The sequence below is a fragment of the Leiobunum rupestre genome, chromosome 11 (assembly GCF_980474605.1).
Source record: "Leiobunum rupestre chromosome 11, qqLeiRupe1.1.hap1, whole genome shotgun sequence".
Taxonomy (NCBI): Eukaryota; Metazoa; Arthropoda; class Arachnida; order Opiliones; family Sclerosomatidae; genus Leiobunum; species Leiobunum rupestre.
In genome coordinates this window covers 50,287,139-50,309,458 of record NC_143394.1, presented here as the reverse complement: position 1 = coordinate 50,309,458, position 22,320 = coordinate 50,287,139, and the positions used below count along the sequence as shown (strand labels likewise).

Sequence of the window (22,320 nt, the reverse complement as noted above, 5' to 3'; positions counted from 1 at the left end):
GCTTGGAGTCAACAGGAAACAGGAAATTTTTTTTCATGTTTATTTACAAGACGTTGCGAAAATACACTTCAATATTAATTTAATTCGTGTTCATTTTAACAATTTGAGAAATTTAGCGTCAATATAAATTTTCCTTTATTGTTAATTGTCATGACTTAGAAATTGGGCTACAGTAACCTCACTAGAAAAGGACACTTTCTTCTTAGGTACATGTTTCACTTCCAAACTGTGAACCATAGTACTAGAGCAGGGAGTATCGTTGTTCAGACTAGCGGTATTAACTGACGAGTTATAGTCAGAATCTGCCATTTCTACCGGAGGAGAATGGCCATCACATATATCAGAGGCTGGAAAGGTTAAAGAGGGTTGGCACAAAGTAATTTGGGAACCATGTGTCAGTTGTAATTGACTGCGTGGTAGTCCACATCTAGTACAAATGGCCTGCGAAAAACTGTTACGTCGTGGAGAGCTATAACCGTGATTATGATTATGGTTGTGTAGCGATCCTAGTATATCAAAATCTGGCACATCGGCATAGTAAAGACGCCTATTGATAAAATAATAAACCCCATTAACAATTGCTACACCTATAAGACTAAGCGATTTCAAAATTACATCATTGGATCTTCTTCTGGAAATAAATGACTAAGACTTAAATGGGGTTCCATTTCATCACTATGGTCTTGTCCAAAGCCAACCATATTAGCTATTTTGTGCATAGGGTATGATGACTGTACAAAAAGATGCATGGCTCTATTCGAAATGTACATCGGGATCTTCACTACTCTATATTTAAAAAAAATTATAAATATAGTACAATCCATGATAACGGTTAACAAGGTTATCTAAAAATTGATAAAATCAAGGCACGTAGTCCATTATAAACAATACAATAAAAATTTCCTAATAGTGTCACATGTAGAGTTAAAATGCTAAATATACTTTTCTAAAAAATCTTGCAACCCTAGTCGTCTTTTATCCAGAAAACTTGTACTTGCATTGTTAAAAAATGTTTTTGGAGGCAAAGCTGGTGGTACTCTGGAAAAATATATAATAAATTAGGTGTCATTAATGCACATATTTCAAAGAAGAATAACATACAGAGTTGGGTGCTGCTGTTTCAGCAATTTCCTTAAATATACAAATTCAGAATACCTCCTTCTGGAAACTGAATGTTTTAGCGTAAAAGCAATGTGGTTTGTCTAAAAAAAAAGTTATGAGTTATATATTGCATGATTGCATTGCGTTCATGTTTTTCATAATAATACCTCAATATTTATTGCGTAAGACGTGTAATGACCATTATTCCATGAGTAATGGACTATGGGATTACGAACTAATACGGTTATACTGGCCTGTAATGAAATAATGCATTATATAATACGAGAAACAATACCAAAAATTTACCAAATGACCTTATATGTCATGTACCAAGGAGGTACCTCATTATGTTCTTGACTATTTTGCAAATTTTCCAAATCCATCATAGATTTTAGTGAAACCACCATAGCTTTCTCTCTCTATTTTTTGAATGTACCACTCTGAAAGACTTTCGCCATAAAAATGTTACTTACACTAAAAAAGATTAAAAATTGATAAAATAAACAGAAGTTTTATCAAAAATAAACTAAAAGAGATTGTGGAAATATTTGCTAACATTCCTATGTCAAACTAAACCCTTTGATAACTTCCCTCTTCGATTCCTCTCCACTCTCGTGATTGTATGAATCAGCACCAATGGTTGTTTTTTTACATGACATAAAAGCACCTCATAGCCACATGTTTACACCCCTTTCGCTCAGCATGATCTCAGGGTCTTTTTCACAAAGAAACCAGTTTTTCCAATCATTACCTACCCAATACCCAACGAGTAAATAAATAAATGATGAAATGTGGTGGTGGGGTCGCCACCCTTTTTAGGGAGGGAGAGAAAAAGGGGAATTCGGGTTTCACGTGACGTTTTAACACGCGCCAGGAGTTTGTTTTGAAAATGAAAATGGCCGAATGTTTCGTTTATAAGTATTTAGTTATATTTACTGTATTAGGTTTAAAATTGGTAAGTTATTTCTGTTCTTAGCCTATATCGTTTACGAGAACAGAAAATGCCCTATTTGCATATTAATTGTGTTGGAATATACGTCTGATTTTTTCGCAAATTTGTATAATTTTCTAAGCCTTGTGAATAAGTCTAAAAATGGCTTCCTGACCTGTCAAATGTCGAATTTTGATGATATTTCTCTTAGTACAAAATAAGAAAAGTTTCTCAATAGAATTTGCAATGTAAAAAATTTCATACTAGCATATTTTTGTAGTCTTATGCGGCTGAATTTGGAGTTTTGGTGGCCAAACATTCCCAAGATACGGAACATTTCTGCATTATGTATTACAAGGAGTTTTCTTCTTTACCAGAAACAATTACTGATGATGTATGTCTGCAGTTTTTGCTGAAAACATTTACAGATAATAATCTTACACTCTTATTAGTTTCTAGAAATAGCTGATCAACGAACGATGGATCTTTGTGAAAAGAAAATTGATAGTTCGAATTTTAAAAATAAGATAATTTTAAGTTTACCTTCGAACTGTAGTTTAACTGATAAAGCAAAAGTAGTTAAAGCTCTTGGAGGAAAAGCTTTATTAATTGCTACACCACCTGGGCCTGAGGTGTTGTAATTCAAAATTATTAATCTACCATTTGCGTAAATTCACTCTCACTTGGTTTTTTCTAGCCAAAAGAAAATATCAATGGTACAGAAGAAGAAGGAATCAACATCACTGTAGCTTTAATTTCAGAAAATTCAGTGAGCCGGCTTTTTGTAAGTGAATCCACCTATTTTTAAGTTGAATTAAAGCTAATATGAAAGTTCTTCATCTCAGAACATGGGCTTAACGGTTAAAGCAGTTATGTTTTCTCCTACTTCACTTAGTCTTGACTACGGTTTACTGATAATTTGGTCAGTGGCTGTTTTCACTGTTGTAGTAGGCGCTTATTGGTCAGGGATTATCAGGCAATCCTTGTGAGTAATATATTAATATTAGAACGCTTCATGAAATGCATGATTAATAATGATTCATTAATTTCAGACATAATTACGAGATGGGAAAGCTATCTGATCTTGAAAACAGTGTTGAACAGCCCCCTGGATCTGGAGACACTAAGAGATCTCCCCATCCTGAAGAAGAAAGCACATTGAATGTGTCTCCCATTTTAATAACTGTCTGCGTTCTGTGTATGGGAGGAATGCTCTTGTTACTCTATTTCTTTTTTGATTATCTAGGTAATTTTTTCTTTTTGGTGTGTAAATTTTCTTTTGTACTGGCAATTCAAGGTTGTTTTTTTATTTTAGTTTATGCCATTATCATCTTATTTGTAACGGCCTCTATGACATCTGTATATAATTGCTTAGAACCATTGGTGTTGAGATTTAATTGCAACTTTTGCAGGTTTGTGCAAATCTTATTTATTTATTTGCTTAATTAACACGTTCAACTACTTCCTCTATTTTGTAGATTACCTGAATTCAACTTGGCTTGTATAAGATGTGCTCTGGATTTTAGACAGATTTTACTAGCAGCATTTGCGATTAGTTTATCCGTAACATGGGTAGTTACTAGAAAGGAACGGTATTCGTGGATTCTGCAAGATATCTTGGGTGTAGCCTTTAGTATTCATATGTTGAAGTCTATCCGTCTACCTAGTTTGAAAGTAATAATTTAGCTGGAAAGTTATTACTAATCTCCCAGTTTTATCACGATATCTTTTAAAATTTCAGATTTGCTCGTTATTACTAACTCTTCTATTTTTCTATGATATATTTTTTGTATTCATTACTCCATATTTAACTCAAGTAAGACCAAAATTTATTTGTTTACTAAAAATTTTTTTTGATGATATCACACAATGGTAAATTTTTACAGAAAGGCGATAGCGTTATGGTTGAAGTAGCCACGGGAGGTAACTCCAAGGAGCAGGTATTTTTTTAACCCTAAAGCGATAAAGTTGTTTTTTCAGTTTAATTTCCAAAATCTTTCCATCTCATATATTATTTTTGTGTTTTTTTTTTCATTCTATTTTCTTGTAAAAATATTTGTTTGGCATGACATCTTTTAGGGGGGCAAAAGTGTTCCTGTTGAATCAACGGGGGAAATTCACAACGAACAGGTAAAAACGACCTTATGTAGGGTATTATAAAACTTGTTTGCAAAAAAATCTAATTGGGAAATGAGATTTTTCTTAACAACCCCTTTTTTTCGCTGTTCTTCAAAGCTATCAATGTTGATATCTCTAAATCTTTTGCCTCCCTTAAATGATGATTGTTTATTTGTGAATTTTAAAAAGCCTGGTTAATTAGAGTTTTGTGATTTTAACTCAATTCCATTTTTACGCAGTTACCTATGGTTCTACGTGTACCTCATTTGCGAACTGATCCTTTAAGAATATGTTCGCCACTTTATTCGTTATTGGGCTTTGGGGATATCCTTGTGCCAGGTACTCTTCCTTACTGTTTTCTTAACAGTAAAAACTTATATTTTCCCGTTTTTTAAATTTCAGGTCTGCTAGTTTCTTACTGCCATGGCATAGATATGTTTCTGAACAATAGAAAAATATACTATATTACTGGTTGCATAGGTATGTATTGAAATTAATTAACACTTTTAGGTTTAATATTAAGTACCTCCACTTCATTTTTCAGCTTACGGATTAGGATTAGTGGCCACTTTTATTGGCCTTTATATGATGAGCATCGCTCAGCCTGCACTCTTATACTTGGTACCTGCAACTCTCATCCCAACTATTTTAATTGGTTGGTGTCGAGGGGAATTAAAACTCTTATGGAATGGAGTCAAGGTGAAGTACATCTCCTGTTATAATTTTTCCTTTATTGCTGTTTTTAAGTTACCAAAACCCACCTCTTTTCCTTTCATTCAAGTATTTTGAAACAAAAGTAACGATGTTGATTGACCATTAACTTTAATTTATCATTTTACAATGTCCTCTAAGAAGGTTTTATATATATTTGTTACTTTTAGTACTTCCATAAGTAACGTAACATATGAGGTATGACAGCTACAATTTGTAGCTATAGAGTCATTTCTCTAATTACCATATAAATCATAATGTGGTTTCCAGACTTTGGAACTTTCAGAATATTCTCTGGCTACAGTCAGCCAATTCATTTTGAGAATTAAAATTCTTAAGCTCAAAATATTGGTTTAATTTGGCAAAATTATTGAATCGGAACATAAACTTTACTATTATAAACACTTTTGTATGTTTTAACAGTAGTAATTTTTCAATTTGAAACCTAATCACTCCAATTGAGCACCATCAAACCTAACCTGGTAGTAAAATTTATCTAGTTTGTGAGGTAAGGGTTATGCAATTTGTCTGTGACAAAACTGATATAATTTTTTGTCATGCACATATATTATGTTACTTATGTAATTTTATACATAGTAGCACAGGAATCTATACCTCTACTTGGAATGCTTAACCTGCGGTATTGCGTATGGAAGCATATACAAGGGGGAGTTTCCTTGTCAAAACACCCCCTTGGATGTAGCTTTGACTATACTAAATTTCTACTGCTCGAATCCCTCCCTCTATTTTTAAGAGATAGTTGCATGTATTCACCACTGGTACCTTGGTAGTTTTTTTGGATAATGGCTAATTTTGCCAACAAACATGCATTACCAGTGGTGAATAATTTGCCCTTGGAATGTTTATTTGTAACGTAAAATTGTTTTGGCTGTTGCCCCTACTTGACCCCTTGGTAACAAGGTTGCCAAACTCAAAGCAGAATCCAGCGACTTCAATACAAGTGGCCACAAGACCGAGGGAAGTTACGGAACCACCAGCGACAGCCTCCCAGCTTCTCCCTCCTTAAGCAGCATTCAATCGCGGGAAGGTGCCAGAGCGCCAGTTCCATATTGTTCAAACCAATCGCCTCTTAAGGAGCGACACGAGAGTATTATCTCAGAAACAATCAGTCATAGTGGAGAAGATAAATTACTCCTCTAAAATCTACAAAACGAAAAAGAACGTGGTGGCTGCTGCGATTGAACTTCTAGCGTAACGTGTTTAACGATAGTTACTCCCAATCATTACCAAACTCTTCAACCCAGCTACAGTTAAGAGTTTTTGAAATATAAGTACCTTTATTTCAACATTTTCAACATTTGATACTAGACTACAATTATCAAATTTGTAGATTTCATTACAACAGTGACTTCGGAATTTAAGGAAGTTTTTACATTTTATTTAAATGAAGATTTGGTCTGTATTAAGTTATAAACACATATATTCCATCTTTTACTACTGCTTTAAGTAATTTTCCCACTGTAGGTCAGTAAACTTAGTCTTTGGGATAATTTAAACATTACAATTGCTAACTAAATGTGATGGTATTCATTAATAACACAAAAGGGCAAACACAAATGTTTTAAGGGCCGCCATTATTGTCTGTGATTTTATAAAAGTAAATTTACCCCATTAAATTTAACCTTGAGAATATTGATATTTTTTGTTTTCAATTTAAAGATTGAGCTTGATTTTGTGTCTTTAATTCAATTTTCTCTAGCTTAAATTTCAACTAAGTTTTTAAATAGGGATTGGTGTTTTGCTGTTTTAGAATATAGGTCTTTAGTCTTAACTCAAATCCACAAGTAGCTTTTTGATATAAATTGGTATTTCAACATTCTCCACCTATAATTTTTCAAACTTTTAAAATCTAATAGAGCACGGGGTTAAAATTTTACATACCTTGCCGTATTTATAATTTTTAATACAGTGCCAAATAATGGTATTATTCTACTCACTGAAGATATCCATTATTATAAGTTATATGTTTCCTATAGTGTTTTTGACTTTAATTATATCTTAGCTGTGCTTATTACTAAATAGTGAAATATCTTTAGTAGATGAGGTCAAATTTGTACCTTTTATTAGCAGAATTCTTGAATTAAATGTTAATCCCCTTAATCACAAATTTTTACCCTTGAAAAGAATTCTCATTTAGTTATGCATTTGTTAAAATAAGCAACTTCTTTAGGTATTTTGAAAATGTGCCCACTCAATATAGATATGAATGGTGGTACAGAGTAAGGTGTAACTGATAGGCTATATTTATCTTTTTTACATTAATTTTATTCGAGAAAAATATACAAAAAACCAATGAAGTTATTTGTAATAAAAAATATGCTTTAGGAATTCTGCTCTGTTAATTTTTCATACAATTCATATTTATATGTTATGCCATTTTCTTCCTGAATTTCTTCTGGCACTTCTGGACTTCTATAATAGTGTCCAATTATTAATCAAGTGTTATTTTTACAAGAGGAATTTTTAATACCTTATTAGTTGAAATTGGTTCGTTGGAATTTTTGGAAAAAATGTATCGCATTCAAATTCGGTATCAATTTCAGTGAGATATATTCTGTGACAATACGGTGATTCCATAGCTTCCTATTAAATCAAAATGTTTTATGTTTAAACTAAATTGACTTGAATAATCTGAAAATATACTTTGTAAACTGATTGCCCTCCTATTATGAAAATTTTATCGACTTTTGAGGAAAGTTCATCTGATTCTATTAGTTTAATTGCATCATTTAATGATTTGGCCAAATAATGAGCATTTTCAGGAACTTCACTAAATATGATATTTTAATTACGCTGAAATCTTACAATTAATGCGTAATTAACCTTATTGTATTGCTAAGTACGATATTAATTCTATTTGGTAGTGGCCTTATTTTTTGTGGAATAGAGAACCAAGTCTTTCTTCCCATTATGACAACATTCTCTTTATCTAAACCAAAAAAATTATCTTTATAACAGTAGATAATGAGGAAAGTATGGGAAATATTACCAGGGGAGGTAGTTGTTGATGAAATTCTTGTAAAATAAGCCATCTCATTTCTAAACAAAAAGTTTACATCAATATCAATCGGCATACCTTTGATGACCAAGTCAATTATATAGTAGTTTTTATTAAATTTACTTTAATCTCCATGGTAAATCCCCTTTATTTCCTATTCCCATATTTTTACAAGCGGCGGCAATAAGATTTAATTTAACTGTCATTTTAATTTAATTAAATTTAGAAAACAATCCTAACGAAGTGTCAAGTACTCTTAATAAGTTGGCTTCCACGCTTAGCGCTACGCTACCAAGCCTATTAAGTTGGGAAAATAGTACTTTTAGCCAAAGATAATCTAGACTAGTTTTAGCAAAGACTATCTTGGCTTTTAGAACCACAATTTGTATCTGCTGTGGCTGGGATCTTGAGGAACACCTTGAAATCATGTACGATAACCGAAACAGTTATCATTAGTCGGTGGCGTCACCTATCTTTCAAAGAAAATATGTATTTTTAAAATTTTGTCTACTTTTTTCCAAAGTTTATATTGATGCAACCCATTTTAGAACGACATACTTCTATACGATAATACATACTGCTTTGAACTCAGACCGCTCAAATAATACTGTAATCTACTCGTTTCACGTTAGTGGTAGATAGTTCCACTGGCTGAAATTATTCTCATCGCTAACTTGCGGTAGATGACGCCACCGACTAATGATAACTGTTTTGCTCATTGAGTTGAGAATAATAAGCAAGATAGTCGGTTTTGCTTTATAAATTTATTTCAAGAACGTGCTCCTACCATCAAATAAAAATTGTGGCTCTAGAAGTACTCATTGATTTGGGAATATTAATCTAGAGATCCAATCAAATCTGCTCCCTGCGAATTTGTGAAACAAGTTTTTGAAAATTATGAATGTGCCATGGGCAAGAGTTTGCCCATGAATGTGCCGTCTCCTCTAAAATGACGAGAAAACGTTATCATACGACCCGTGGCGCCATCCATTATTTAAAAAAAATCTTTTGGCCGGAAAACGCGTCTTATTTGAACGAGGAGTAATAACGCGAACAAGTAAAGAGACCAAGAAGTGGGGGAGAAAACAACGCTTTATTGGGGGAAAATATGCGGTACTTCGGTCGATAGGCCTTCAAGGTGAAAAACTATCGGCCGAAGTACCGCATATTTTTCCCCAATAAAGCGTAGTTTTCTCCCCCACTTCTTGGTCTCTTTACTTGTTCACGTTTTTACTCCTCACTCTCTAGACCATTCTCGTGTTTTTATTTGAACGAACCATTGAGAGATAGACGGCGCCACGGGTAGAATGATAAAGTTTTCTCGTCATTAATTTTGGGACCAGACGGCAGTATTCTTATTTTTTAAAAACTTGTTTCGCGAAATATTAGCTGAAAACTATTCGGTGCTGATTCGTTTCTCCGACTTTACGTTTCCCATTACCCCGACTTCCCATTACTCCGACTTTCCATTTCTCCGACTTCCCTTGTCTCTGCGTAGTAGGATTTGTTGGTCGGGAAAATTCTAAACTATTGAGCGGGAAGTTTTTAATATAGGCGGGTAAGTTCGAATATCAATTGTTTAATGATTTATTTCTTCAATTGTCCTTAAGATCCATTTAAGTCATTACTTGTTTCTGAAAAATCGCAGACAAATTTGAAATTGCAATAAGCATGAGTCTAATTGGTTTTGAAATACATATATTATTTTTTTATTTTTGGGTGTAATAGCACAAAAACGCATGTTTTCTATAAGATTTTTTCTAAAAAATTGTCTCCTAAAATGGCACCACTGAGAAGGCATAGGAATGAAGCCTCGAGAGATTCAGGCACAAGGTTAGTAGAGAAAAATACACTATGATTCAGGCATTGAGTTGGGAATAAATAGAGGTACAACTAAATCTGGCTGACGCGGGACCAATTTATTTCAATAAGGAAACTTTATCAATTTTATCGATCGTTCTACCGTGGCGGCTTCTTTCTCTGGTGGTGGTCATTATATGGCAATTGAATTTTTGGGCGAATCTGACGCGAAATTGAAATGTATGATTTATCGTAACAAACAAACCTTTGAAGTTATTTAAAACAATTTTATTCTGTCAACACGATCCTTTTTAACACAAGTTACAGTGAGTTAGCTAATAATTATTTATTTTCAACCATATAACTTTACAAAATATAGATGGCACTACCGCCTAATTATAAAGATAAATTTCGTAGTCTTCTCAGAACAGGTCCCGCGTAACCATGGCAACCGAAATCGTGATTGTAATTCTAGCAGTATTTTTCCCAATTCAATGGATTCAGGTGGAGTCGGAGAAATGAGGTTGAAGATCTATAATTCAACACAAAAAAGAATTGCTTATGTGGCTGGGAAGATGCATTGCTTCTTAAAACACTGGTTTTCATGATTACAAAACAAAAAGTAACAGGATTTTATTACCTAGACGCCAATCAAATAATCTATTGTCCTACGGCAAAACGGACATTGGTTTTTTGTTTGAAGCATAGAAAAGCACCTGTAACATGCTTTATGGCTACATGGTATTGCGCTAGTGCTGGTAATATTGTCATAGCATATATTGCACTCTTCAGATTCATTTTGATCGTTCTAAAACCAAAAGGTTTAATACATTTTGAATATTTCCGTACAATAATTATTTTTTAAAAAACGTCAAAAAAAACTTGGCAAAAACAGATCTACGTCCCTAGTTTACGCTTTCCATTCCCTATCGTTGCGGGGTTTGCCGCGGTCGAAGACGGTGTCCGGATGGGTCCTTGGAGGCCATGGCGAACGTTGATGAATTGCCGGGCCTTACGGTGGTTGACTGTCCTGGCAGCGCTGTAGCGGAATTTGGAAAAAACGTCAAAAAAAACTGGGCAAAAACAGATCTACGTCAGTAGTTTACGCTTTCCATTCACTATCGTTGCGGCGTTTGTCGCGGTCGAAGACGGTGTCCGGATGGGTCCTTGGAGGACATGGCGGGCGTCGATGATCTGCCGGGGCCTTACGGTGGTTGAATGTCCTGGCAGCGCTGTGGCGGAATTTTGAATATATGTCAATGAAAAAAACTTTGCATAAACAGATCTACGTCCCTAGTTTACGCTTACCATTCACTATCGTTGCGGCGTTTGTTGCGATCGAAGATGGTGTCCGGATGGGTCCTTGGAGGCCATAGCGGACGCCGACGATCTGCCGGGGTCTTACGGTGGTTGACTGTCCTGGCAGCGCTGTGGCGGAATTTTGAATATATGTCAATGAAAAAACTTTGCATAAACAGATCTACGTCCCTAGTTTACGCTTACCATTCACTATCGTTGCGGCGTTTGTCGCGGTCGAAGACGGTGGCTGGATGGGTCCTTGGAGGCCATGGTGGGCGTCGATGATCTGCCGGGGCCTTACGGTGGTTGACGGTCCTGGCAGCGCTGTGGCGGATTTTTGAAAATACGTCAAAAAAAACTTGGCAAAAACAAACCTACGTCCCTAGTTTACGCTTACCATTCACTATCGTTGCGGCGTTTGTCGCGGTCGAAGACGGTGACCGGTTGGGTCCTTGGAGGCCATGGCGGACGCCGACGATCTGCCGGGGTCTTACGGTGGTTGACTGTCCTGGCAGCGCTGTGGCGGAATTTTGAATATATGTCAATGAAAAAAACTTTGCAAAAACAGATCTACGTCCCTAGTTTACGCTTACCATTAACCATTCCAAGAACCGCTGGAGCGTAGGCGGCGTCTTTTCGTGGAGCTTCGACCAGCTCTAATCTCATTCCGAGGGGTGAATTTGGATCGCCCACTACCCTCATGCGCACCGTCTCAATAGCAGCTGCAACTGCTGCTGCTGCTGCTGGTAGTTGTGGTGGTGGTGGTGGTGGTGATGGTGGTAGTAGTTGTTGGGCTACTGCCAGAGGCGCCACTGGTGGAGACGTTTGTGGAGACTGTCCTGGAGACGGGGGTGGAGATGGTTGTTGCGACGGTCGTGGAGACCGTGGAGAAGCTGGTGGAGACTGTCGTGGAGATGGTGGTGGAAACGGTGGTGGAGATGGAGGTGGTTGGTTGCCTGGAATTTGCGGGTCTCCGAAATCTTGGTCATCTTCGTCATTCTCAGGGCATATAAAGTGCTTTGCTCGCTCTAAGAATTGAACGATGTCGATTTGTTCGCTCTGAAATTCTTCGGTAAGAGCTCGTATTCGGCTACCAAAATTGTTACAGTTTGTATAATTGACACCCTTTAAAAGCAGAATTAAGTCAAAATATTGCTTACTTATCATTTTGTACGTAACGCTTATTACGTGTCGATCGAATTTTCATCCCTTCAAGAGCGGCGGAGTGGTCTCGTCTTTGAGAGTCTTCCGTTAATTGGAGATGATCTAAAGAACAGAAAATTACTGGTTAATATTAAGAACCGACAATATGGTTTTAATTTATACCAATGTATTTCCAAATTCCAATATTTTGATAGTTCACTAATCTGTTAAATCTTGAATTCCACGATTCATTATCATTATTGGTCCTCCTCAGTAAGTTCCAGACAGATATAACCGCCGGCGTTACAACTCTAATCCAGTAGTCTTGGACATACTGAGCAAGTCCATTTAATGCTGCAAACTTAGTGTTGGGTAGCTAAATAAATAATTACGTTATTGTAGCCGTTATACTCATTACTATTATATTACGAAAAGTCGAATAATTTATCTACGCACATAGGCCATTGCTGCCATTCTAAATCTAATGATATCCAATCCTTCCTGAATCCGTGCTGCTGGTAAGAGCGGAAGCGCCATAATCATTTTCAATGCGTCTCTAGCTGGTCCGTTAACTTTGTAGATATTTATCAAATGCATGGTTTGGATTTTTCGATATATAGCCTAATTTATTTTACAAAAATGGATGTTTTAAATTTACTACACAAATTACTGCGACATCAATGTAAAATGTATAAGGTGCTTTTATTTACCTGCGTAAAGTGGAACCAGCACCCATTCATTTGGGCGGCGGGAAAATGACGCCTGAGACTGTTTTGAAGGCCTAATTCATAATCAGTCATTATTTCGGTCGGACATAGTGCAGGAAACTCTTGTGAAACGTACTGGAAGAGTTCGTTGTACGCCTGCTGTGATTTTACAGTCATCAGCGCGTAAACGGCTGAGAAAACCTGCACCAATTTAAAGTTCCTATTGTCAGTACTTCTGCTAAAATAAGTAAAATATAACTTACATAGTTTGTACGGTTGGCTGCCAAATGAATCACAACTAACTGTTTGAAGAGTTTAGGAACTTTAAATGTGCCGTCTACAAACATTGACGTTGCTTCTGGCATCACATTGTCCGCCATGTACTTGGACCCATATTTTCTGCAGCACCCTGAACGCTGTTGGGATTCACCGGAAATCTTTCCCGTGCTGCTCTACCCATCATGCTTTTCATGTTGGTATAAGTCACGTCGGTGACGTCATGTCTAAATATCAAATATACCGTTGTCATTTTCAAATCGTCTTTGCAAAACTGTCTGATTTTCGGAAGAAAATTATTTACTTACTCCATGGGCCAAATAATCATGCTTACTCCATACGAAGGCGGTCGAAAACTGTCTTCTGAGACGAGGCGAAACTTGAGGCTGCTAAAGTCCGTAATTTACTTTTGAACTCCATTTTCTTGGTTCTTCTTGCTGGTGGGTTGTGATTGTGTCCATGGTTATTACACATCTCCAAACGCTCAGCACCAGGTCGCAAAACTGCAGTTTGTTTGCACTTTAATACGGTGTTAGTTTGGAAATAACACCGAAAGTAAATGGAGCCATTGGGCTTTTTTTATTTCTTAAATACAAATAACCATCCTGCTTAAACACGCGACTGCCTTTTTGTTCACCTGTAATAATTTCCATGACTATTCTGGAAAGCAAAATCTCGTTGGAAAAGATTTTCAAGACGTGTATAATACAATTTATTTGCGGAACAAGTGGACAACGTTCAGTTTTATTCTGGAGGGCTGACGCGCTGTCCCTCTAGCCACTGGCTAACCACTCGAATTGTTGGGGGAGGTGGGCGTTTTTTATTTCAGAGCTAACAGTGAAGTTTACCTATTTCGCGCAAATTGGCTAAATTCTAAGAAGCCGGACTCTCCCATTGCAATACAAGTTTCGGCCCATTAATCAAGTGGAGATAAGATTTTAAAGTTTGACAGGGTTTTTTTCCCACGTAGGCACTACAATTTGGGGCCCCCTCTTGCCCACCAATTTTAAATATATTTACTTCAACCATAAGTAACATAATAAACATAAGTATGACACTACCTATTTACCTAATGCATTTTTTTAATAATAGTCTGTTTCACCATTGACAACGTAAATTATTATGTCACTTAAGACTAATAACTCTCGGCGAATTCCTCTTAGTCTTTGGAAATCAACGAGTGATACAGCCAAGGCCCATTAAAAATTGAAATGCTTTAAAAAATGTAAATAACGCTTACTTTGTGTGAACATATTTATGCATAATTATATCAGGAGCTAACCATCTAATTGTACCACTATTGAGTAAACGCAATATTTCTTGCCCCGCCCCCAATCCCCATATAGGGCGGGCACGAAATAAAAAGAGAAAGTGAGTCTACATCTCTGCTACTGACGGTCATTTCATAATAGTCGTAAAAATATAGCGAAGAGAATTATATACAAGCCTTAAATCATTATACAATGGGTATTATCCTTTTTAAATGGAATTAATATAAACCCATAAAATATGTGCATTAGTTGATAGTCACAAGTTTGAAATTTTTCAGCAATTTCTCTATTAATTCCGCTACGGAAAATTTACCAATATGAAAAAATAGGGCCCCTTTTTTAATAAATTTGGGGCCCCCTCTAGTTTTCCACGTAGGCACGTGCCTACTCGTGCCTATTGCTGGCGGCGTCATTGGACTCTCAGGGCCTAAAAAGAGAATGAATTCGTGATCATTACCATCCTTAAAATTTGTCAATCCAACTCATAAACGCAAAAATAGTCGATTTAATCTTAATTGGAGCCGGCAGGGCGCATTCCATGAGTTTTCTACTCTCTGCGTTATTATTTCAATTAAACTATGATTTTAAATCGTTGTTATTTCAGTTAAACTATGATTTTAAATCGTTGTTATTTCAGTTAAACTATGATTTTAAATCGTTGTTATTTCAATGAAACTATGATTTTAAATCATTATTATTTCAATTAAACTATGATTTTAAATCGTTGTTATTTCAGTTAAACTATGATTTTAAATCGTTGTTATTTCAGTTAAACTATGATTTTAAATCGTTATTATTTCAGTTAAACTATGATTTTAAATCGTTGTTATTTCAATGAAACTATGATTTTAAATCGTTATTATTTCAGTTAAACTATGATTTTAAATCGTTATTATTTCAGTTAAACTATGATTTTAAATCGTTATTATTTCAATTAAACTATGATTTTAAATCGTTATTATTTCAGTTAAACTATGATTTTAAATCGTTATTATTTCAATTAAACTATGATTTTAAATCGTTGTTATTTCAGTTAAACTATGATTTTAAATCGTTGTTATTTCAGTTAAACTATGATTTTAAATCGTTGTTATTTCATTGAAACTATGATTTTAAATCGTTATTATTTCAGTTAAACTATGATTTTAAATCGTTATTATTTCAGTTAAACTATGATTTTAAATCGTTATTATTTCAATTAAACTATGATTTTAAATCATTATTATTTCAATTAAACTATGATTTTAAATCGTTGTTATTTCAGTTAAACTATGATTTTAAATCGTTGTTATTTCAGTTAAACTATGATTTTAAATCGTTGTTATTTCAATGAAACTATGATTTTAAATCGTTATTATTTCAGTTAAACTATGATTTTAAATCGTTATTATTTCAGTTAAACTATGATTTTAAATCGTTATTATTTCAATTAAACTATGATTTTAAATCGTTATTATTTCAATTAAACTATGATTTTAAATCATTATTATTTCAATTAAACTATGATTTTAAATCGTTGTTATTTCAGTTAAACTATGATTTTAAATCGTTGTTATTTCAGTTAAACTATGATTTTAAATCGTTGTTATTTCAATGAAACTATGATTTTAAATCGTTATTATTTCAGTTAAACTATGATTTTAAATCGTTATTATTTCAGTTAAACTATGATTTTAAATCGTTATTATTTCAATTAAACTATGATTTTAAATCGTTATTATTTCAATTAAACTATGATTTTAAATCATTATTATTTCAATTAAACTATGATTTTAAATCGTTGTTATTTCAGTTAAACTATGATTTTAAATCGTTGTTATTTCAGTTAAACTATGATTTTAAATCGTTGTTATTTCAATGAAACTATGATTTTAAATCGTTATTATTTCAGTTAAACTATGATTTTAAATCGTTATTATTTCAGTTAAACTATGATTTTAAATCGTTATTATTTCAATTAAACTATGATTTTAAATCGTTATTATTTCAATTAAACTATGATTTTAAATCATTATTATTTCAATTAAACTATGATTTTAAATCGTTGTTATTTCAATTAAACTATGATTTTAAATCGTTGTTATTTCAGTTAAACTATGATTTTAAATCGTTGTTATTTCAGTTAAACTATGATTTTAAATCGTTGTTATTTCAATGAAACTATGATTTTAAATCGTTGTTATTTCAGTTAAACTATGATTTTAAATCGTTATTATTTCAATTAAACTATGATTTTAAATCGTTGTTATTTCAGTTAAACTATGATTTTAAATCGTTGTTATTTCAATTAAACTATGATTAACAGATCAAATTAATGAAATTAAACTTTAATCCTCAATCCCTGGCTTGTACCGATTACCGAGCGACTTGTATGCTCTTAGACTATTTCGAATTGAACTTGCCTCGAAATTTATGATAAATTCTACCAGTTATTTTGTTTATTCCGTTAATATTTTATAAACTAAATATGTCTTCCTGTCTTCGGGAAGGGGGAAGATCAGTATTGTTTTCTTATAATTGTGATTATATCTCGGGACGTGGTATATAGAACTTAGGTTTCAACGAAAACAAAAACTATAAATTAAAATCAGAAGTTAAAATTCAATGCCTAGCAAAAAATCGTTCAAAAATTACGTAAACCTCAAACTGATTACTACCCTCCAACGCGTTATAACCCAGTCACTCACAAACAACATTGCTTATGTGGTCAAAGTTGGTATTTTTTTTAATGATTAGACAACACGCGACAAAATGAAAAAAAAAACCAGCCTTCAATTAATAAAATATCAACTACATCTCCTACCTAGACGCTTCAATATGTTTTTTGTTATTAAAGGTAGCCTCGAACGTAGCAAAGTATTTTACGGTTCTCAGTGACTTCTAAGATAAGATTTCAATATTTTGGTTCTAATCGGGAATATCAAAGTTTATTGTCGCCGCCGTTACCATGCATATACACTGAAACCTATAGTTCACATTAGGTGAATTTTCGGTATTAATTGCGCGACGAATTTAATCTCCGTAGTTTTGCGAAAACTACATTTCGCGCCAAATGAAAAAAAAGTATAAGAAACCAAATTTTTTACTCAAATTAAACTAATGTAGTATTGTTTCTGATATTTTTAAATAAAGGTTTGATTTATACATGAAAATATTTTAGCAAAACGTGTATTATTCTATATTAAAGTGTTTCTCATTATTTATACTGAAAAGAAATCTTGTCCAATGAAATAAATGCATCCTTAGAATATTTAGTACTCAGCTAGAGAAAAAAAATCTAAATCTTCGAAGCGTGTTCGGAGCCTTATAAAATAGCTGAAAGCACTGAAGGAATATTCAATTATTTGTATTTTTTTTTTATTTTTTTTTAACTCTAGTCTCCGTCATACATGAAGATGACATTGTAGTTCTCCCCTTCTTTTACAACTTAACGACTTCTTCTGAGAATTGCTTAAAAGGAGGGACGATGTGTCCCACGAAAGTGCCCCTAAGCTCCTTTGACGAGCCGCATATCCGCATCTTTCTCCAAACCTTTATGGCCCATTTTTCAATGTCAAAAAGGAAGGGGGCGGCTCAGACTTCCAATTAGCGTGAACTCAGGGACCCATCTTCGTTTGCTAAAAAACTCAAAAATCATGAATATTAGGACACTGTGTAACGTCCATAGCCCTATATGACATCATGTTTTAGCACTTAACTCGCCTTTTAAACTATACCTCCTAAATCCAGAATACTCCTACGGGCCCCTCTAATACCGAATTTTGGTTACAAAAAATTGTAACAAAATAGGTTGTGTCGGAAAACTTTTGGTGCTAGAAAACAATATATCGAAGGTAGAAATCAGCTCAGAGTTAATTTTCAATAACGTCCGTCCGTCGCGGTAAAACGTTTGATGCAGGGTTAGAAATAAGGATTTTTTTTAAAGTGGACATGTGACCAGTGACCCCCTGAATAAATAAACTGGACCATGACCAGTGCACGTCGTCTGCTACATTAGAATAGCGTGTTTTAACTTTTAACCGTTTAAGTGTTTTTAATTGGGTGAATTCGAATTGGAGTGTACAAACTAGTTAAATTAAACGTAAAATATCATTTATAACTTACTAGTATTTTAATGACTATTTATGAGTGTACAAAAAATGTATATAAAAAAATTAAAACACCTGGAATTAATTTAAAAAATTAATAAAAAATACGCCTCTGGCCTGGGCCGATCTAAAACTAAGAAAAGTAGTTAAGTTTAGATATTTCCTATCAACCCACCACTTTCCTTTCTACCACGAATAGGGCCGACCTAATTAACGATGGGGGTCCCGCTGACTGGCTTAAAAATTATCTAAAAATTCAAATTAAATGATATCGTCTCTACCGGTCCGTATGTAGTATGTGCCAAGAACTAGCTAAAAATATAACTTTCAATCAGTTTTAAATTTAAATAAGAAATCGAATGTTTACGGCAAAAACCAAAAAAAAAAAACACTAAAAGGGATCCGCAACTTACGTTGCATATTTGAATTTAAGGTACCCTAAATATGCTAATCATTCCCTCTGCGTAGCTTCGGCGCCTACTTCGTATTCCCACAATACCCAACTTTTCACAAATTTCTGCAATGCAGCTGGTTGCGGATCCCTTTAAGTAAATTTCATAAACATAGTCGTGACATTTATTTTGGAAATGTGTGGAGACATATGCAAATCAATATTCATCTATAGCTAGGTTTCTACAATAATATGAAAAATAATTTAATGCAAGATTACATTTACTTCTTACATCCAATTTTAATGTAAGGGTTGCAAACAAAAAAATCTTTCAATATTGGTTTTAACCACTATCTAAATATTGATTTCGTATATAGAAATTAACGTACGCATATGAAACTATTCCTCTGGTCACACCAAGCGTCTCTCTCGCAGGCCGATTCAAATTTATATACAAAAACGTGGTCTCGACACTTTAGCTTGACAGTGATATCAGAGTATTCTAAAGGTTAGCGCGGAAACTTGGGTATTGGCTTTTCTTATAATTTGGCCAAGAATAGATTTTTTAAGGTACAACTGGGAATATAGTTGGCGTTTTCTGACCTAGAGCTAAAGACGGCACAGTTCAAAAGCGCGAATTGTCCCTCGTCTTTTTTCGTGATAGGAAATTTGACCTTGGAAATGAATGCGTTAGTAGCATACTACCATAAGTCACATTCGATAAGTTTAACTCGTTCGATATTTAGTCACTTCGTCGCTGACTCGCTATGGTCGTCTTCTAATTGCTATAACCTTGAGAATGTAAATTCGGAATTTCCATTGCCAAGTAAACAAAATCCCAATAAATTAAAAATGAAAGTAAATATTTGTAAACTTATTGTTGTCCATGGATTGTAAAGTTAAAAGAATAAATATAAAAAAAATAAAAGAATTGCACATGGAAGTATTGTTCAATTTTAAAATAAATATTTATTGTAATCTTCGAGTTCGCGGCTCTAGTCTTTATCAACTGATTTTAACAATGGCTCGGTTTACTTAAATTTACCATTCCCCCCAAGGTTTGATTTCTATGCAGTGGCGTAAATAGCGCCCGCGAGAACTAGGGGCCCCCCAAATGTGTATGCCTAAAATCGGCGCTATTTGAAAGGGCCCCGAGTCGTTTTGCGCGGGGGGGGGGGGGGGCGGATTTCCTAGTTACGCCACTTTTTTTTATCCATATAGGGTGTATTCTAGTGACGTCATCATGACTGTAGTGGAAGGCTAGTGTCATCCACCTTTCCCCAATAACTATCTACCTTAGAGCAATGGCCGCCATCTTCTCGTGAATACCACCTATACGCTATCAATTGATCGGAAGGTACGAAAAACGATTAACACAGCAGTGAAACTATTATGTGAACCTACAGAAAAATAAAAACATTTTTTTATTACACTTCTTAAAAATGAAGTAAAAAATAGAATTTGAATTAAAAATGTAATATCGTTACCATATATAAAATCAATCAGTAAACAAACGAAACGACAATTGAAAAAAATTAAATGTAAATTTAATTAGTAAAACCATAAACTTATGTTAAAACCAATAATACCTTAAAAACGATTTAAACTACCGACGTAGTATACAATATTTTCCTTGTGATTGCGGACACTTAAAATTAGAAACAAGACGTACACGTACGACGGTCAGAATACACACAATCCTTCTGATGTGTTAAGTTTGTTTGACCTATTCACAGCGAGGGCAGGTCACTTCCTTGATTAACGACGCACCCCTCAAAAGATTAAATCCGATTTAATCGTGATTATTTTAGTCAAATTCAATTTAATCACGATTAAGTTGATAAAATTCAATTTAATCACGATTAAGTTGATCAAATTCAATTTAATCACGATTAAGTTGATCAAATTCAATTTAATCACGATTAAGTTGATCAAATCACGTTTAATCATGATTAGAATGTTTAAATCTGATTTAATCATGATTAAATGATTAAATCTGATTAAAATGATAAAATCTGTTTAAAATGATTAAATCCTGATTAAAAATTATATCGTGATTAGTATGATTAAATCGTACTTTAGTTTTGATTTTAATGATAAATTCCCGATTCGACCGATTATATTGATTAAATCGTGATTATGCCACATTCGACCAAAAGCATAAGTTTCGGTAGCGAATAGACTTAGGGTTGGTTTTCACTAGCGCAAAACCGTCGTGACGGCGGGCGTGAACGCAAAAATTTTCTATTAGGCCTAACGAGGATTTCAAAAGTTAGCGCCCGCCGTCACGGCGGTTTTGCCTTAGTGTAAACCAGCCTTTATGCGAAAACATTGCGCCATCTAAATTATGAAACTAGTTATAAAAATAAAGAAGAGATAAACTAGATTTACCAAAACATTTTTCAACAAACTTACATTAAAAAAATATACTAAACTATATGTCCTATAATTAATATAAATATAATTATATAAAGGGAAAGCTATTTAAGACACCAGGGAGAGCGGATGAGTGACCGAACGATCCCAATCATCCCAGTCGATGGAGTTTTCCCTCCGCCGTAGTAACTAAAGACGTTTCGGAGAAATGGGAAGTCGGGGAAATGGGATGTCGAAGTAATGGGAAGTCGGAGTAATGGGAAGTCGAAGTAATGGGAAGTCGGAGTAATGAAGCCTCGAGAGATAGGTTGAGTCGGAGAAATGAGGTCGAACCAACTGGTTGACTCGTGAGTTCTGAACCGTTCAACCAGTCCCCATGTGCACTATTCGGCAAAACAAATTCTAGAACTACCCAAATGCAAACTATTCGCAGACAAGAACCTCTTGTTGAACCGTTCGGAACCGTTCTAAATGGTACCTGCTCAAGAGCAAGTACTGGCCGGAACTCAAGGTTGAAATCTCTAAAATTCGTCTGCACATCGGGCTGCGTACGTCAAATCGTACGAATCAAAACTATTCGTCCAAACGTTCTGAACTATCCAGAACTTTTGCGTGACGTCACAGCTTAGTCCTAAGCCGTTCTCTTAACGGTTCAGGGGTACGTTCAGCAGAGCTCATCGGACTCACCGATTACTAATCGGTGACATAGGTTTCCTACTGTACGCTTTGTTGCGTTTCCGGTTTTGACGTCACGATAGTCATCGGTTACTCACCGAAGTCATCGGCTGGAAGAGTCGGTTTTTCCGATGACTGACGTCATTTCTGACGTAAAACTATTATAAAAGCTACGGCATTTTAAAAAACACCGATGACTGAATAAAAGCGTTCAGCAACTTACGACGTCATTATGACGAAAAAGCTCATCGGTGAAAAATATCAAATCCATCGGGTTTTTTCCCGTTGACTGCTGCTGAACGTAGTCCTGAACTCACGAATAGTTTTCAGCTACTGAAATCTGACATTTTTATTCGACCTCTCTGCTTAATATTCCCAACTCAATTTACGCTGCCATTGGTCTAATTTAGTAGC

The 22,320-nt window shown here is 34.6% G+C and overlaps 3 protein-coding genes across 5 annotated transcripts; 1 reads left to right on the top strand and 2 right to left on the bottom strand.

Moving 5' to 3' along the window:
* Positions 1 to 111: 111 nt before the first annotated feature.
* Positions 112 to 1,931, bottom strand: LOC149923188 (uncharacterized). 2 transcript variants are annotated; one of them, XM_090163059.1, is made up of 7 exons: positions 1,658 to 1,931; positions 1,416 to 1,575; positions 1,269 to 1,355; positions 1,102 to 1,202; positions 943 to 1,038; positions 616 to 786; positions 112 to 547 (listed from the first exon to the last, which is right to left on the bottom strand). In XM_090163059.1, the coding sequence occupies exons 2-7, from the start codon at positions 1,506 to 1,508 to the stop codon at positions 142 to 144; spliced, it is 954 nt and encodes a 317-aa protein (XP_090019185.1). In that variant the 5' UTR covers positions 1,509 to 1,575; positions 1,658 to 1,931; the 3' UTR covers positions 112 to 141. The 2 variants fall into 2 exon arrangements, with proteins under 2 accessions (XP_090019185.1, XP_090019186.1); XM_090163060.1 differs by having other exon boundaries at positions 1,443 to 1,575; positions 1,658 to 1,930.
* On the top strand, positions 1,895 to 7,273 carry LOC149923187 (signal peptide peptidase-like 2B). 2 transcript variants are annotated; one of them, XM_090163055.1, is made up of 15 exons: positions 1,895 to 2,056; positions 2,313 to 2,426; positions 2,485 to 2,664; positions 2,730 to 2,816; positions 2,878 to 3,017; positions 3,085 to 3,278; positions 3,348 to 3,444; positions 3,511 to 3,706; positions 3,774 to 3,848; positions 3,919 to 3,972; positions 4,112 to 4,162; positions 4,390 to 4,489; positions 4,553 to 4,630; positions 4,695 to 4,849; positions 5,783 to 7,272. In XM_090163055.1, exons 1-15 carry the CDS (start codon positions 1,991 to 1,993, stop codon positions 6,020 to 6,022), a joined length of 1,827 nt encoding a protein of 608 aa, XP_090019181.1. In that variant the 5' UTR covers positions 1,895 to 1,990; the 3' UTR covers positions 6,023 to 7,272. The 2 variants fall into 2 exon arrangements, with proteins under 2 accessions (XP_090019181.1, XP_090019182.1); XM_090163056.1 differs by lacking the exon at positions 4,112 to 4,162 and having other exon boundaries at positions 5,783 to 7,273.
* Dhfr (dihydrofolate reductase) lies at positions 7,132 to 8,369 on the bottom strand. The gene is made up of 6 exons (XM_090163061.1): positions 8,004 to 8,369; positions 7,872 to 7,921; positions 7,706 to 7,811; positions 7,526 to 7,652; positions 7,353 to 7,465; positions 7,132 to 7,294 (listed from the first exon to the last, which is right to left on the bottom strand). Exons 1-6 carry the CDS (start codon positions 8,084 to 8,086, stop codon positions 7,204 to 7,206), a joined length of 570 nt encoding a protein of 189 aa, XP_090019187.1. The 5' UTR covers positions 8,087 to 8,369; the 3' UTR covers positions 7,132 to 7,203.
* Between the last annotated feature and the right edge of the window lie 13,951 nt (positions 8,370 to 22,320).

Excerpts from the sequence above, each read along its gene's own strand:
- LOC149923188 (XM_090163059.1), bottom strand. The coding sequence starts at position 1,508 with ATGGTGGTTTCACTAAAATCTATGATGGATTTGGAAAATTTGCAAAAT. Across the intron at positions 1,356-1,415 it reads CTTGGTACATGACATATAAG|GCCAGTATAACCGTATTAGT; the intron begins GTCATTTGGTAA and ends ATTTCATTACAG. Across the intron at positions 548-615 it reads CCAGAAGAAGATCCAATGAT|GCGTCTTTACTATGCCGATG; the intron begins GTAATTTTGAAA and ends TTTTATCAATAG.
- LOC149923187 (XM_090163055.1), top strand. The coding sequence starts at position 1,991 with ATGAAAATGGCCGAATGTTTCGTTTATAAGTATTTAGTTATATTTACT. Across the intron at positions 3,279-3,347 it reads TTTCTTTTTTGATTATCTAG|TTTATGCCATTATCATCTTA; the intron begins GTAATTTTTTCT and ends TTTTTATTTTAG. Across the intron at positions 3,849-3,918 it reads TTACTCCATATTTAACTCAA|AAAGGCGATAGCGTTATGGT; the intron begins GTAAGACCAAAA and ends AAATTTTTACAG.
- Dhfr (XM_090163061.1), bottom strand. The coding sequence starts at position 8,086 with ATGACAGTTAAATTAAATCTTATTGCCGCCGCTTGTAAAAATATGGGA. Across the intron at positions 7,922-8,003 it reads GATTTACCATGGAGATTAAA|AAATGAGATGGCTTATTTTA; the intron begins GTAAATTTAATA and ends CTTTTTGTTTAG. Across the intron at positions 7,653-7,705 it reads GTACTTAGCAATACAATAAG|TGAAGTTCCTGAAAATGCTC; the intron begins GTTAATTACGCA and ends TATCATATTTAG.